Here is an 18,531-nt window from a genome sequence, read left to right on the forward strand (position 1 = left end):
AGTTATAACGACAAAAGAGTCAAATATTACTTCGGCAAATATTCAAGAAATATTTTGTATTGGTATATTTTGATGTCCTAAATAGTTTCAAAGTTGCTCCACCATTTAGCAAGATAGGTGGTGAATGAGTTAGGTTAGACAATATTAATGTTTGATACAAATGTATTGAATGTTTTACACATCAGTGAGGTGAGGTGGTGGAAACAGTGGCCATGACAACCAGGAAGCTGTGATACTGTATAAAAGTGTTTCTAGAGCAGCAGACACCTACATTTAGAAACAAGAACACACATGCTTCTATACACTGCAACAACAATACAACTTTCACTACATGGGTGAGTTCAGTAGCAAGTCAGAAACCTAACACTGTGTACACAATAACACTGTAACACCCGGTACACAATGATACTGTAACACTGAGTTAGGAGATAAACATCAAGTATTGACCAATTTCCAGGTGTTATTGAGTATTTGAAGCACAGGAATGCATTTGGAACCGACGATGACAGCCAGAGGTTTCAAATGAAATATTCAAATGCTTCAAATACTCAGTAACACCCGGAAATTGGCCAACACATGATGTTTATCCACATTGTAAACCAAAAAGTAAACCGACTGGTTCTACTGTCTGCACCCGTTTACATCGAGTACGAGTACAGCAGTGAAGTGTCATCAGCTGGCTGTTTCGGCTGGTCCCCATGGTAGCATCTGGAGCTGCTCATTTGTCATGTCATTCCAACTTTACGTCACAATATGATTTGAATGACGTCACCACAGCTGATGACACAACAAAACAATTCTTTGCGATGTTTCTACGTGTCAATAAGCAGCAAACAGTCTTGCAGTTTCCGGGAATCAAAAACCATTTGATCATGTTTACAGAAGATTACAGAACATCAAATTACAGAACACAGTGACTTTTGGTTTACAATATACAATAACACTGTAACACTGTGTACAGAATAACAGTGTGTACTCAATAACACTGTGTACACAATAACACTGTAACATTGTGTACACAATTACACTGTAACCTACACACAAAGAAAACCGTAATGTGTGTCTTCCTAGATCTCCACTTGGTGAAATAATTACAGATTGGTAAGATAATTATACATAGCCTAGAATATTTCTAATGAATTACATCCATCCAAAGATACAGCTCACCCATTTGATTTCTAAGTGCTGTGGTGGTTAGATCTTTTAAATAATTAGTCTATTCAGAAATATGCCCAAAACGAATAGCTTGTTTTGTGAAAAATACCATAACATCAAAACTATTAGTTATTAGTGGAAATGATGGTGAGAATGGTAAGATACTGTATGAATGACAACTTAATATAATAAAGAAGTCGTGATCCATAAAGTATCTTACCTTTTGTATTATTCATCAACTTTTAAAAACCCTATTAAACAGATGAAAAGATGGTGATCAGCAATCAAAAAAGGTGCATTAGAAAAAAACTGTGGAATAATAGCATCCTAAGAACAAAATCAGCATTCGACCCTCTACTACTCAAGCAGTTGTTCCCTTAATGCATGCAGATGCTCTAACACAGAAAACAAAAAATACAACACTTTCCACCTTGTTAAAAAAATGGATGAAATTTGTGTCAATTTTTCACAGGCTGTAAAAATCCTAATCCCTATATATATTGAGTGAGTTTGGTTTCACGTGCTTTTTGCAATATTCCTGGAATATAATGGCAGGCAGACATCAGAAATGGGCTTCACACATTGCACCCATGTGGGGAATCAAACCCATGTCTTCAGCATGATGAGTGGGCGCTTAAACCATTCAGTTACCTCAACCCCCCGACTCATAGTATCACTGGTAGAAGATGCACAAACTATGGGTTAACTGGCAGTCAGACAACCATTATGACAGTAGTACCACACCAGTGCCAATGACATGATGAAATGAAAAAAAACGTGAAGCTGCACTACAGTCAGACCTTCCGCACATGAAGGTCAGACACAGAGTTGACAACACAAAGCAAAGATAACAAAAGACACAAACTAGTCATCAAACCTTATATACAACCAAGCTGTCACAATGCCAGGCAGCTATTTGTTAGTGAATATTACTGACCGCAAACATTCCCGTATCTAGGAGAGGTAATGGAAGGCCTGGGATATCCTGAGTTGGTAAGGAAATGACAAAAAAAATACAAAAACATTTGAGTTCGAATTTTGCGAAAGGAAGAAAATCACATTTATTCTGGATGATCTGACGTTTTGAAAGAAGAAAATATCACAGGATTACACAGATAAAATATAAATTGAAGACATTTTCTACAATACAGATATTCAGAATGAAAGTATTTACCTGTTCATCGTAGGGGAAAATCACAAAGAAAATCAAGCAGAAAATTTGCAGCTTTGTTAAGAACTAACTCCAGTGGACACCACAATCAATTATCTACCGAACTTTTTAATGATCATGAACATTTAACAAAAAGTAAAACACAAAACACGCAAAAGCATTAGTGATAGTATTATTGCTTACAATTAATGTGAATACTTTATAGATACACTATTAATTCCATTTAGGACTGTAACAAAACACAGGAGCATTACAGGACACTAGGAATGGTGTACAGACTGATGAAACTCATCACACCATGGCAAATGAGCTCAGTCAGGATATCTTTAACACCACTGTCAGAAATAATACAGGCATAATCATGACTTCAGGAGCAGTTTTGAATTGAGCATCTTTTTGTATCATTACAACCTATGTATCATGATACAGCAATGTATGCCCTGTGAGTGGTTACAGCCCAAACTGGTCCTGCCAGATTTATTCTGGATTTGAGCATCCAAGCAAGAGACACAACAGTTGTGCTGCAAAGTATTGCTCAATACATAAAATGTTTCTGCATTTAATTAAAAAAAATAAAAATAAAAAATTCATCCTTCCAAAATTAAATATTTGTAATACTGATAGTAATCTTGTTTAAGAAAGGGGCTCAATTAGACACCTAGAAAGTTCCCATAACAGAAAATGTTTCCTACACAGCCGCAGGTGTCAGTACAAGCATGTGTTATCATGAAGCTGGCTCATGTAACAAGCATGTCTACCCACCTGATGCAGAGCCGGACCCAGAACTGGCACCAGGAACCCGTCATAGATGTACTTGATCAACTGGTTCTTCACTAATGGATGGGCAATCTGAAAAACAAAATAGATAATGAGGACATTGTTGGCAGATAGTTAGTCCATCATCACAGGACAAGCATTCTATTACTGATCAAAGTGAACATATCTTGTGCCCCTATCAATGCAGCTGCCTAATTACCCCGGACCAACATAAACACTGATTATGATTAAAATCAATTATTCCAAATATTCCATGATTTTTTAAGATAAGCCAAAAAGCATCATGATAAGACACTGTCAAATGGCAATGTCATTATAGCCGAAAGGGTATTTAGGAAAGGAAAAGTCCGGAAAATCCAGAAGAATTTTTTGGTAAGTTTAAACAAAACAATTACATATCAATGATGAAATATTATTCAATCCCCCAAACTCACTATTTCTACGAAATTTCATTTAAGTGTCAGAAAACACTAAAAGCAAGTCAGAGAGCAAACTGGACATCTCACCTTAGCATGATATAACACATACCGACTTGACTTGATGCGTGATGTAAAGATACAGAGGCAGATTCTACTTAGCCAAATTAATCTTCCAACTATTTAAGTTTATAAACAGAAATAACCTTTGCCTTCAGTATAAGTGTATGCAAAGAATGGTGATGCAAGTGCCCTCGGATGATAGTTGCATACAATGTACTTTCCACAGATGACAACAAGGCATACAAATACCACTCAAGCCAATGAATCAATGTGTTGTCAATTTGTATTCCCATGCCCCTGTGGAGCAAACGCAGGCAAAACAGTCAGTCTAGACTGGCTATTACATACTGGCATCAACAGCATGAATAATTCAGAACAGTTCATATGACCAGAACTGGATATTTTTCAGGTGACATCCAAACAACAACAATGACATAGCACTGCCAACTTATCAGACAGGTCAAAAGGCATGTGATCAGGTTCCACAGCACTGAGCACAATGTGTTTGTTGCTTGCTCAGTTGCTAAATGTCACATTGAGGCTAATTCCACTTGACATGTGAAGTCAATGTAAATGCCTGGATCTTCTTGCACAAAACTCTGTGAACATAAGATGACTCAACTCCCATACTTTGATAGACACTTATTGTAGTCATAGAACCAGAAACTCTTTGTTGAATATCAAGCAGACCTGTCTTGTTACTAGTAGAGTAAATCTCTAGCAGGTTCAGACACTATTTATGCGCCTGTCTTGTTGCTAGTAGTACACATCTCTAGCAGGTTCAGACACTATTTATGCGCCTGTCTTGTTGCTAGTAGTACACATCTCTAGCAGGTTCAGACACTATTTATGCACCTGTCTTGTTGCTAGTAGTACACATCTCTAGCAGGTTCAGACACTATTTATGCACCTGTCTTGTTGCTAGTAGTACACATCTCTAGCAGGTTCAGACACTATTTATGCACCTGTCTTGTTGCTAGTAGTACACATCTCTAGCAGGTTCAGACACTATTTATGCGCCTGTCTTGTTGCTAATAGTACACATCTCTAGCAGGTTCAGACATTATTTATGCACCTGTCTTGTTGCTAGAAGTACACATCTCTAGCAGGTTCAGACACTATTTATGCACCTGTCTTGTTGCTAGTAGTACACATCTCTAGCAGGTTCAGACACTATTTATGCACCTGTCTTGTTGCTGACACTATGCACCTGTCTTGTTGCTAGTAGTACAAATATCTGGCAGGTTCAGACACTACTTATGTACCTGGCTTGATGACATCTTTGAAAGTATATGAATGTACCTGAATTACAGCATTGCAGAACTCAAGTGAGTTGAGGAACATCTGCAGATCTGGCATCCTGGCAATATCGTCATCAGTCACCATGTACCAGTCCTCACTCGGCGGTGATATCTTGCGTGGCAACGAGGAATAAAGTCCTGACAAGCCAGTGGCCAACACCTTCAACAGCAGGAAGAGACCATACAGAAGTCTGACACATACAGTTGACACAGTTACCTTTCGGGAAACATGGCCTGAGATAACAACAGCAAGCAACAAACTAAAATATAACTTACACATTATGCTGTATAAATGTCTCTGAATTCTTATGATTAATCTTTTAGTGATATTTCAGATGTTTCCATCTCCTCTGCAAGAATGATCAAACAGTTTACTGTATGCTATAAGTAAAGAATTGACACAATACTGACAATCATGTATTCTGATTTACCAGTATTAATTATGTTTCCTATGCCTGTGTTGGTATGGCCTCACTGTTGAGAATGTTTATGAGTAGAGTACTCAGTCTAAATGCATGAGTCCTAGTGAACATATTAAACACTGATCTGGAAACAGGATGAAGGAACTCACAGGACAGAAATCTGAGTCTGCGGTGTACTGGCCAATGTGGGGATACTTGGAGGAGAGGGCCATCAATAGAAGGAGAGCATCACGAGCATTCTGTCCAACAGGTCCCTCCCTGTGGATGTAGGGGATAAGCAGTGAGAAGATGAGGAATCGGGCTGGACCATGGTCAGCGTTGGTGTTGAAGAAGCTCTCAAGGATAACGGTCTGCTGAGAGATGCAGACACAGATCTGGTGCAACACAAGGACAGTGCGATACTCAATCTCCTCTGATTGGATGGTCTGGTCAGTGCAGGAGGACAGAAGCTTCATCAGTGGACGTATGACTGGTTTGTGGATCAGCAGAAGCTGTTTGGACTGGTTGATAGCAAGTTCAAACATTCGCAACTGTTCATACTTTAGTTTCCCAAGCCCATCTCTTGTTGGCATACTCAAAGCACAGAATTTTTCAAACACTTCTTTTTCAAGAAGAAAATGCAAAATTGGTCCTGGCATTCCATCAATTCCTTCTTCCCCAACAAGCAAAGTGACCATGTGCTCAAAGTTATGTATTACAGTGTCAATGTCGTCCACAGTCCCCTTGCTTCCATCCTTCTTGCTCTCGATGACGTTCAGAGCCTGTTGCCAATGGTTACGGAACACTTCCAGACAAGTCTGCGGGTCTGTGTCCCGTCTGTCCCTATCAGAACCATGATCTGGGGAGTCAGCCATCCGGCCCTCCTGCCGAACACTCCCCCTCTTGAACCAGCTCATTGTCCTCACGCAACGTCCTCACACTACGTTGTCACACAATCACATACTGCAATCAGCCTGCGGTCAGAATCCCTGAAACAAGGAAATGTACATTAAATGATGACAATGGACAACGTTTCACAATATGCTACATTCATTTTTTTACATGATTATGTCTGCAATTGGATTTCCTTAAAATGGTATTTATGAGCTGATATTATGAAGAGAAACACATTTTATGCCCTGACAATAAATGTAATATTTTCGTCTTGATGCTACTATCATCGCATGTCTTTCAAAACAGCTGTTATCAATCCATAAGCATTTGATCATCACCATTCCAGTTTATTCATAACAGGATTGCTAAAAAAAAAATTATCCTAGGAAAAGACTGCCAAATATGCAAATGTCCTCTGAAAGCATACAAATATGCAGCTGTACTCCTCCAAGATAGAGTCAGTTTTTAGGTATATTATACAGTTTATCTTTAATGCACCTGAGCATGATGTTGACCTACATGACAGCCATGAAAATTACCTCATCACACTGTACCTATGTGGGGAACTATAAACCCTACGGAGATGAGAAAAGCTGATGGCAACCATTGGCCTACCCTGACACTCCCTTAAAAGACAGCAATATCATGAATATGGCAATACTTGTCTGCAGAATAAGGCTGAAACAAGCCGCAACATATTTTGCTGGGTGTGTTGCGTTAAAGAAGAATACTTTCAGCACCCTGTCAACCAGGTTGTACCCACTCGCTCTGAGACATTTATTATCACCTAAAAAAAACTGACACATTTCAAGTGTTAGGATAGGTGTCACAGATTACAGAGATTTGGGTATGCGTTGCAATGCATAGGTAGTCATTCACAGTTACATTCCACTACTAACTCAGCCAGACTTCACTATATCTAGCCTGTGTAGGTAATATATTACTTGAGCAACTTTCATTGTCACTGTCAGGCTGCTCTCAGCAACATATTCCACTACAAGTGCATAAATTTTAAACATCAAATAATGTTACTGCCTTTAATGTGGCATGAAAAGTATTGTTAAATACAAGAAACAGTAAATAACATAAAATTCACCAGCACATATTTAAGCACAAATTTTCCCTTTTGATTATGTTGATTAGTTTAATACTCAAAGTAACAGAAAATACAACATTTCAATTCTTGATCACATCCCATGTTTTGATAGTGTAATCGAATTTCTTCAATATCCTAAACCTTAGTAAGTGCTGTTAGTAAGACAAATCAAACTGTATCACACTGAAGGACCCTATCCCTTATCTTGGAAGACCACACTAAACTGGAAGACCCCAATCCAGTCTAAATTATGCACACACCCCTACCCCCACATCACACTCCTCCATGACCCCAGGTCTAGAGATCTCCACCCATTTGCCTTAAAGATACATCCTTCATCAAACGAACAAGACAAAAAAACATTTTCTTACAAATGGACCCATGAAGGTCTCAGGGTAGAATAGGCCTTCAGCAACCCATGCTTGCCATAAAAGGCGACTATGCTTGTCGTAAGAGGCGACTAATGGGATCGAGTAGTCAAGACGCGCTGACTTGGTTGAGACATGTCATCGGTTCCCAACTGCGCAGATCGATGCTCATGTTGTTGATCACTGGATTGTCTGGTCCAGACTCGATCATTTAGAGACCGCCACCATATAGCTGGAATATTGCTGAGTGCGGAGTAAAACTAAACTCATTCACTCACTCACTCCTTACAAATGATAATTTTACAGGTAAATATTCATATTTTCAATCCAGAAACTATCTGTCACACCACATAATCGTCCATCTGGTCATAACTCGAATGTTTAATGCAGTCAGATGGCCTACTCCAGCCGCCATGTTGCCATACAGTACGATACAGGAGAAGTCAAAGGTGAAACAACAGCTGGGTGCTGAATAAACAGTCGCTCAGCTTCCTGGCCCTTCTTATCAAATCAATACCTTTGTTCAGTTTCACATAAGGGCACTCTGATTAATTCAAATATTTTCTCAGCGAGATTCATGCTTCCTGATCCCAGCGATAGACACAACAGTCTGCATCCACATTTGTCCACAGTCATATATATACTGTCATGCTACACTGATCAGTAACTCCCTGTTTGAATAGCCGACACACCCAGAAATGTCTGTCTTTGTGTACATGAAGCTCACAAATTGCATTTACATCAAGATCTGATGTGTTGCCATGGTTACTGTCCTATTCTCAAATGTCAATACAAATGATCACAAACTGCACATAAGAATTACATCTAAAAACAAAAATTCTCCTCACAGCAAAACAAGTTATTATGAAGAATATCGACCAAATATCTGAAAACTTCCTGCATATCATATGAATACAATATACTTGAATATATCTCATCACATGCAACATCACTGTGAAGACTGAAAATAACAAATAACTTACAAGGCTGTACACACACCAGAGAGTGTTATGGCACCATGCTAAACCACAACACTGATAACTAGACCCATACTTCCTGGTAATCCTACTGCACAAGAACTTTTGATTACCCTAAAATCAGTGGAGGACTGTCAGACCTCTCCATGAGCCAAGCAGTCTGAAATTCTTGACAAGTTAACCTTCTACCATGTTATGGCCTACAGAACACAGAACTTATTCACAGGAAAATATTTTTTCTTTTTTTTCACACTTCAATATTGACAAATATACGAAATGGACCATCGATTGTTTTACGCACCTTTTGTTAATTTGTCCTTCAATGACTGTTTAACTAAAGTAATACCAAAGAATGAATGATCTATATCTTCTTTCAGTATATTAATATCACAAATATCCTTGAATTCAATAAACATGAAAAAACATACTACATGCTCCTATCACTGAAACAGAAAATGGAAAAGTTCTTAAAGCACATACAAAAAATTCAATTGTTAGAGAAAGAGTTCTCAAAAGGCCACACCACTTTTATATCATTACTATATGGAATGACAGATGAACTAAAGAGTGTGAGTGAGTGAGATTTGTTTTACGCCACACTCAATATACCAGCTATATTGAGGTGGTCTGTAAATAATCGAGTCAGGACCCGACAATCCAGTGATCAACAGCATGAACATTGATCTGCGCAACTTGGAACCGATGACATGTCTCAACCACGTCCACAAGCCTGACCACCTGCTCCAATTAATCAGCTCTTACGACAAGCATAGTCGCCTTTTATGGCAAGCACGGGTTGCTGAAGACCTATTCTAACCCTCACCTTCACAGGTCCAAATGTACTAAAGAAATACGAAGGAATCTGTGTTATATAACACATCAAAGCAGTAGACATCAGGTCATTAGTGGTATGGTATTACTTTAGATTCTGTTGTACTCACAGAGTCCATTGTATCTCACACTAGCAACATGCCACTGTGTGTACAAATGTCAGACCAGTGCTACTCACTACATGGTAGTAACAGGATAAGGTCAGGACTATTTGGTAGCAATTATCATCTGTTTGATTACCTCCAACATACTTCCCACGTAAGTACAAACTGCCATCCATTGTATACACTGTTATCAATGCCTCCAACACAGCAGAGGCACAGTCAAACATTATGTCAAATATTATGTTAAGCATTCTGTAACTATGAGGAAAGTATCATTAGCACATATTATCACTATTAACACCAGCATGAGAAATGTGCACCACAAATTTGCCTGGGTAATGTCAACTTTCTGGAGGTTACATTAAGCTTTGTAGATGAAAACGTTTCATACAACCTGTAAATGTTTCATACAATTCCCAAATAGTTAATAAACACCCTTAATGCATCATACTAATCCCATATGTTTTATATCTATATGTTTCATACAGCTCCCAGATGTTTCAAGCAATCCCTAAATATTTCATAAAACTCCAACATCTTTCAAACAACCAATACACATTTCAAACAACTCCCAAATGATTTAGGCAATCCTACAATGTTTCAAACAACTCCCAAATGTTACAAAGAACCCACATTGAACGTTTCAAACAACTCTCAAATGTTTAGGCAAGCCTTCAAGATTTCATCCAAATACGTTTCATACAAACCTTTAAGATTTCATACCAACAAGTTGCCTACAACCCCCAAGTATTTTATACCATCCCTAAATGTTTCATATGACTCTAAATGTTAGTTATTGTTTCTACTCCTTATTGCTTTATACACTCCCTGGCTAAATAGTGATTATTTTGCACAGGAAAAAAGCATACAACTTGTGGATAACTTCTTGTTTATCGCATAGAGTTATTCTGGATTTCAGTAAAGATTCTTACACTGTTATCAAACTATAGTAGCATATCCTCAAAGTTGTATGCTTTGTTATTTACTCACCCACTTCTAGAATGCCGATCAAACAGTATTTAGCACAGGTATAAAGGTCAAGGTTGTGTAATCTCCTGACCAGTCACACAGAAATACAATCATCTGATGATATCATCAGCATCATACAGGTGACCTGCAGTTCACCAGACCCATGCAGGTCATCCATGTAATGTGTTATCATGGACTGTATTCGAAGGACTGTATGGTCAATGGGTTTCGGACAATCACTGACCATGGTGGATTGTTTGAATCTCTGATGCGACTCAGTGATCCTGTCAAGTACTCCTGCCAACACACCCTTCAGAATGTGACATGCCTAAGTTGGTTCTTCTGACAGTAACCACAGACATGCAACATGGCTGTCAGTGGTGAGAGAGTTTAGTATTAACATGACCACTAAAAATATCATGATATAAATAAATACCTATTGATTGGTGACAATTTGTTATTCAGACTACTCCATCTGTTTGACGGGCATTTTAGGAGCTGGTGCTTAACAATGAGGAGAAAACATTTTTATGGATAACAATTTCAGCATGTTACAATTACAACTGACTCTGCATTTGGCAGAACATTTTTAGGTTTTGTAGCCTCTGAAATGTTTCGAGAACAAAAACATTGGTGTCTGATTGCCAAAACTCACTTTACTTTGACACTGGAAGAATCGTAACAGAAACACAATCAAGAGAGTTTGCATGCTGTTCACATACATTGTATGCGTTGAGTGTTGCATATCGAAAACTTGATTTGTTTAAAAACAACATTGTACAGTTGTAAAACTACTGAAACAAATACATAACTTTTCACTCATGACACTGTCACAAATGTATAAATCGACTCTGCATGTAACAGAGATTGTTTCTCTATGTGGAGATGGTTTTGTCGCTTCTATTAATGATGCGACATTCTGATATGAATAATCATACAGTTGTCAAGCAAGACAATTGTGTAAAGATCTATACTGAAACATCACATCATGATAGAATAAACAACTTACCATCCATAATATCATCCTGCCTTCAGTAATCTGTAGGAATGTAGACCAAAATGTCCTCGCCTGTCCAACAGTATAATATGCCACTATTGCTCCAATTCATCTTAAAACGTCTGTCTTTTTTATTCCCCATCTTAACAATGGTGGTCTTTAGACTAAAGTAACCTATTATCAGTAATGATAGATTTGTATCTCTGAGTGAGTGAGTTTAGTGTTACACCACACTCAGCAATATTCTAGCTTTATGGTGGCAGTTTGTAAATAATCGAGTCTGGACCAGACAATCCAGCATCAGCACTGATTTGGGCAATTGGGAACCGATGACATGTGTCAACCAAGTCAGCGAGTCTGACCACCCGATCCCGTTAGTCGCCTCTTACGACAAACTTGGTTGTTTTCTATGGCAAGCGTGGGTTGCTGAAGGTCTATTCTACCTCGGACTTTGACAGGTCTTGTATCTCTAGTGCATAAACAAATAAGAATTTTCAGTTTGAATGGCATACAGAATTTGATGAGTGTTTCACTTGCTTGACCACAGTATCGAAATCAATACTGAAATACCTGGTATAATATAATCAAAAGTAGTTGTCCAAAAAGTTAAAAGATAAAATGTATTTCTCACACTCTGTATTTAAAACAGCAACACACTGCTGCAGGATGCTACATCAAAAATATGCATGATGCTGACAGGTCTACGAAAATTTCAACAAAAAACGTCAAACACAAGTATATTTCAAACTGAGACAGCATTCTCAGCATTACTTGATTTAAACTGGCATGTTGTATCATCTGGCACATATGTACTCATAGTTAGAAACAGTTTATCAATGACAAACTGGACATTAACTTATGGCTGATCTTACTTTTTTGTTCTAATGAACATATTCAAGATTTCCTACAGTCAAAAGAGCTAAGTTTACGGCCAACTGAACTTGAAAATCACCATGGTTACAGGCTATATCATGGTAACCCTTAATGGAATGGTATATGAGCCAAGACATGATAACCAGGTTGTCAATAGGAGTCTGTATATATTCATCTGCTTCTATTCCATGAAAGACCATGTCTCAGACCAAACAGTTCTGGCCATCTGATCACAATGCTACTCCCATTTTTGACATTAATTTAATAATGACATTCATGTCGTGAGGACATCACAATATCATGTTTATTGTCCCTCAGTATTCCTGATAGATGTCAGTGTATGACATGATATCAACGAATCTAAACCCTTTAACATCAAACGCACAATTGATAACTTACTTAAGAATTCAAATGCAAAGGTCAGCATAAATATCAAAGATCTATTACATAAATACATGTCATCAACTGAGTATGGGAGAATTGTAATTTCTAAGAGATCATTTGAACAGACTAGTAAAGACAAAACCAATGTCTAACTCTGGAGAAACAAAATAATGTAATGTCATAATATTATATTATGCAATTTGCAAACACAGGGCTCAAATAAAATTGGGACCCCAAATTAAGTTCAAAATTCATCTTGATGCATGGCTGGAATATTCCTGAAAGTGGTGTTAAGCAAAATATGATGATAATCCCACAAATACCATCTCCCGACCCAACAAATGCCCTTACCACCCTTTCTTCCCAAATACATGCACCATGGAATGTGAACTTGAGTCAGCTGTGCCACATACTTCACTCAACAGACACACATTCTGACTACACCACTGTAGATAAGACTATCTACACACACTCAAAGGGGATTCTCAAGCCTCTTTCATGATTTTAAAATGTATTTTATCAGTAAGTGTTTAGCCATGGGGTTTTATAACCTGAACAACTTCACCTCTTTCAAGTACAATTTTGAAATTCTTCACCCATTAACTCATACGAGAACAAAGGCTGTGCTCCGAACCATCCAACTTTCATACGTACCTCCCAAACAGCAAATAAATCCATACATCATTTTTCCCTTCAGTGATCACAAACACATTCGATGAAGCGACATTTTTAAAGTTGTGTTTAGAACAGGTTACTACAACCTGACTCAACACCGGGTGAAAGCGTCTGACTCATATCTCACACAGTCATCATATCACACTGTCATTATCGTGCTGAGATAATTAAAGTGTTGGAGCAAGATAATGATGATAATATAACTATTGGCTGAAGCAGGGCAAACTGCTGAGTACTTGTACATACAACAAACTAATGTACTTCAGATGGATACTCAATATAATTGACAACTGTAAATGTAATGATGTGTTCACATCCTATGTGTTCTGTGTAGACCTGTGAACATCAAAGGCTCTGACACCTGCAACCAAGTCACTCCGTACACACACAAGGTATATTTGTACACTTCCCATTGAGGCAAGAATGTAATTTGCAAATATATCTCTATATTTCAACAAAACTTGACTGAATGTGTATTGTTTGTTGCTTTAACACATTTTAATATATTGTTCTTAAATGCTGAGGGAAACAAGCATGTGAACACTACTTCAACGCAGTATTCCTTTATTTAAGTACAGAAACCTGGAAAAGCAAAAAGCCACTTTCATGTGTTCCCCTTCTTTGTTTCCTTCATTATATTAGGGTGTTTTCTAAATGACTTGGACCAAACAATCCTGTGATTGAAATCCTGAGCATAATTCCACATGCCTGGGATACGACCCAGTCAGTGAGTCTGACCACCTATTGCCATTAGGCCCCTGTGACAAACTTAGGTGTTTCTTTCTACAAGCTTGGGTTCCTGCTAGACTCACTGAGTTAAATCCAACAGTACACAACCCACTTCCTACACACTACTGGGTTGAATACAGAGCAGCTTTTTCTCCCATGTTCCTGAACTGTGAGGAACGCCCATGACAGTCTATGAACTTGTACCCTTATTAGAAAGTGAACCCGGGTATGAGGTTATGTACACACACCTTGACTACTCTACCACCTAATTTCCAACATCTGGGGGAAAACTACTGTCCTTACAACTAATAATTACCAGCCTGTGACCCTCAGACAGCACTCCATGATAGACTAACAGAAAGCTTAGTCCCATGACCACTACATGCATCAATTTCAGCATAACACATGAAGTTAATCCTATATAACTCACAAACCTTGATATATTATGTAGAGGCTGACCAAAGGTCAACAAGCATGATAACAACTGCTGGTCTCTTTTAAACTGTTCAGTTTATGGATGTTTGTGAACTAGGTCATTCTAAACACAGAAAACACTATAAACATAAAATGCTCAGCAGGAAAAATCTAGTAACATGATCTCATTTCATACATTACCCATAATGGTATTATAACACACATACTGAAATATCTACCATAATTTTTCACAGGAATTGTCATAAGAATCATTCAATCAATGAAATATGTGATTAACTCAGACACTTAGGCTTGTTTCCTATAACGTACAAGCAAACAGTAGTTAAGACTATCATGATGATTATGTTTACAAGTAGGAAATGGTGAGTGGCCTACACACAGTCCTTGACCTTGACCTTTACTAGTGTTATACATGATCCTGTAACGTCCCAAAACACTACCACAGTCATGATACAGCACTTATAACATAATAGGCACTAAAAGCACGTAACAGCAAGTCTGCATCTACTGCCAGTGTAATAATGCAAAATTCCCCAATCACTGAACATGGGACAAAAACTTGATACAGCAATAGCATGATACCTGGTGAGCAGGTTTGTAATTTCAATTATTGTATATAACAAAGTTAGGTAAAACGTCACAATGAATTTATAAAAAATGGAGTAACAGTAAAATGACAAAGACATAAGCCTGTTTGCCAGCAGTAACACCATACAGACATGTTTGGTCAATATTCCTGTACACTTAAAGTGTCAACTATGGTTCATCTTTTGAAACACACCTGAATTTGATATGTGAATTCAGTTACTGCCATGTGACCTATAATTTTGCTCTTAATTCAGTACAACACTCTTAATTCAGTACAAGGGCAACATTATCTTTAAATCTTTAATCTTTACAGAACTCATTTTAATGCATATTAAATACGTAGTGGATAGAATAAGATACTGTTGGTCAGATCTATCACTACTGTCATATTGGACATTTCTTTACTATAAACTACTTCAATTTTTGGAAAGAAATTCAAGTATTTACAAATTTCAACTGCATGGTACTATTCTACAAGAACAAGGTATATTTATGCAGATTAGCTAAAAAAAATCATTTAATTTCTAAACAATTTAATTTCAACATTCTAGAAGGTAGTGAGTCAAAAAATGAAACATACAAAATGGATGACAACTTATTTATTGCTTAGAGCAATGTTTTGATATAGTTGCTTACACCATTCAATCAAGCTAAAACATTTAGCTTGATAACTATTTAAGAATCTACATGGAAACATACTTCTATACACTAAACAAGCAGTTGTCCAAGACATGTCATCAGCCCTATCTAGGCAAACACCATGATGCTGTCATGATCGAATCTCCAATACCTGAATGTTGTTAAGCCTGGTTCAGCTAGAATTACTCCGGTGTGGGTCTTGCAGTGTACAGTTGGAGAATGATTTGATATGTGCTTAACAGATTTATCAGACACAGGCTGAGAAGAATACTGCACTCAATATTACATAAGCAGCAAGTGTCAACATCAATACAATGAGGCCATTGTGGAGAAACACCTTGTCAAGTGAGCAAAGACATCTTCAGGGTGGCACTAACCAGACTGGAGAAGCTCTGGCGTGCATGGATGAGCACTGTGACACTTGGTTAATTATCTCGTGTGATCACAGCCAGGTTAACATGGCTAAATACTGATAACCTGTTGACAACTAACATGTTTCAGATGTCAGATCACTTGAGTATGTTTTATACCGAATGGAACTGGGTTTGGGAATAAAGACATATCAGTCAAGAAAACCTGCACTGGCCCACAAACACTTAGCTTCTGAAACACTCATGTATAAAAAAAATCAGTTTAAGATTTCTTAGAGACTCAATTTAAATTGGAACTGAGAAGCAACATGAGGGGAGATTCTGAACCTATGCAAAGTCTACACTTGCTTCACTTAGCTGATAGAATTACAATAAGGGCTGCTTATAAGGGAACATAAGCATTGACTATGATGAGTCAGAAAGGTGTAAGTTTATTATTTTTTTATGTTAAAATTAAAAAATAACAAAGGTTTTCTTGAAGTGATATCTGAATGGCAATAATTGATTGTCACTAATCCTAATAAACACATGATTTTATTGTTTAACATTTTTCTATATTTAATAATTTGAAGGCATTGCCATATGAAATATTAATTATTCTCAAAAGTTTATCAGTGAACAATGATTAATGGAACAATGACAATTATCAACACACTGGCCAGATTCCAATACTGTACATAGTATTTAACTAAACTATTTACAGGTGTACTTATGAGCAAATCATGATAATAAGCAAACAATACATAATGCACAATTAACTAGGAAAGCCAAACTGTTTGGTCAAACATATTGAATCCAGTTCAGTGATGATAGACCCCAAGCCGTAGTGACAAGGAGTGAGGAAATTGGAAAGATGAAATTACCACTATTATTCCTTAAGCAAAACGATAAATACGATAACAGACATATTTATAATGCTTTAACTAACCTGGTTGATTATATCACCATACAGTGAAACCAATAACAATGTTAGCATCCTCCCAACTCATGTTGAATCTCCAACCTAAAAGACCAAAACAGTATGGCAATCAACTGATTAACACACCAACTAATCCATTAAATAAACCTGTAATACTAGTACACTGTGTATTTTAAGGTTACAAACAAAAAGATCTATTATTAATTTCTGATTGCTCGTGTTTTGGAGCCCAGTTACCACATGTCAGCTGAATTCATCATAGAAAACTATAAAATTAGTAACTTAGGCCAGACCAATTTTAATTCATGATTTACAGAGCCTCTGGTCATAATTCTTTCAAGCATAAGAAGGAAATTATAAATTATTTTCCCCACTAAAATAACAATATCTTAATGTTATCAACAGCCAAGAATGTAAACCTTTTTCTTCAGATTATGCTTTTTGCCCCATATATGCTTCATAAATTTTCAAAAGTAAAATACTTTTTGTATTTAAAATGAATATTATTTTGACTGGTGATTTTATCTTATAAATATTTTTTTCTATCCTGCCTTTAGGCTTTCTGAGGACCAAAATCTATAAAACAAGAAATAAGATTGGTCTGACCTTAGCCATCCATATACAAGAAATTAGCTGGGCTAATATCCCAAACTTTTCAGTTTTGAACGCTATGTAATATCACATAAATGAGACACCCTAACTGATCAGGTGATTGCCATGCAGTATGAAATCAAGTAATGCTTTATATCCAGAAAACTCTGAATCAATATTGTGAATATTTATGAAACTGTGACAATGCCCAATCAATAAAACACAATTGGTTCCTCTTCACAGAAGATACAGGTGGAATACTGTGTTGTTACCTACAGACACCTCTGAGTGATTCAGCTCATCTCACTAAGTCCATCTGTTGATGTAGCTCTACCATCTGCTCTCATAACCTAATGTGTTAATAGATTGCACATGAAGTCCGTTAGGTCAGACTTCACAATCCGACATTTAATTCAACTGTCAACTTAATTTGAAAGCACTCTGTTAATGTTAGGTTGAAGGAAAGAAAGTCATAGGAGAAAAGGCACATATATATAAGTGGGTTGTTTCATAGCAAAAGACCTGTTATTGATTGTTTTCTTAATTAAACCAATTATTCAGTATGGTACTTTGATTATGATTTGTGCCAAAATTGTGACTCTCTTTCTATGACTATTTTTTCAGTGACATTCTTACCGATCTCCAAAGCTTTGAGGATATATCTGTAACAAATGTTACAGGCTGGACAAGTCACTAAATCCATGAGTAATTACACACACTTATTACCATAATGCCACCAGTTTGTAACGATTTGAATATCAACAAATCTGGTTCCTTCAGTTAATAGCTTTAGGTGGATATGTTATC

At 37.2% G+C, this 18,531-nt stretch overlaps 1 protein-coding gene across 6 annotated transcripts in view; it reads right to left on the minus strand.

Moving 5' to 3' along the window:
- Positions 1–18,531, minus strand: part of LOC137273990 (FHF complex subunit HOOK-interacting protein 1B-like) — a 46,121-nt gene that overhangs the window by 17,067 nt on the left and 10,523 nt on the right. For 2 of the 6 annotated variants that reach the window (XM_067806933.1, XM_067806930.1), the window contains exons 1-4: positions 5,455–6,267; positions 4,885–5,043; positions 3,089–3,175; positions 2,093–2,140 (exon numbers count right to left, since the gene is read on the minus strand). In XM_067806933.1, the coding sequence (XP_067663034.1) occupies positions 2,093–2,140; positions 3,089–3,175; positions 4,885–5,043; positions 5,455–6,201 (1,041 nt within the window). In that variant the 5' untranslated portion in view covers positions 6,202–6,267. Of the gene's footprint in view, positions 1–2,092; positions 2,141–3,088; positions 3,176–4,884; positions 5,044–5,454; positions 6,274–18,531 lie in introns of those variants that run through there. The other 4 variants (XM_067806932.1, XM_067806931.1, XM_067806929.1 and 1 more) reach the window with 3 other exon arrangements.

The sequence above is a fragment of the Haliotis asinina genome, chromosome 2 (assembly GCF_037392515.1).
Source record: "Haliotis asinina isolate JCU_RB_2024 chromosome 2, JCU_Hal_asi_v2, whole genome shotgun sequence".
NCBI lineage: Eukaryota > Metazoa > Mollusca > Gastropoda > Lepetellida > Haliotidae > Haliotis > Haliotis asinina.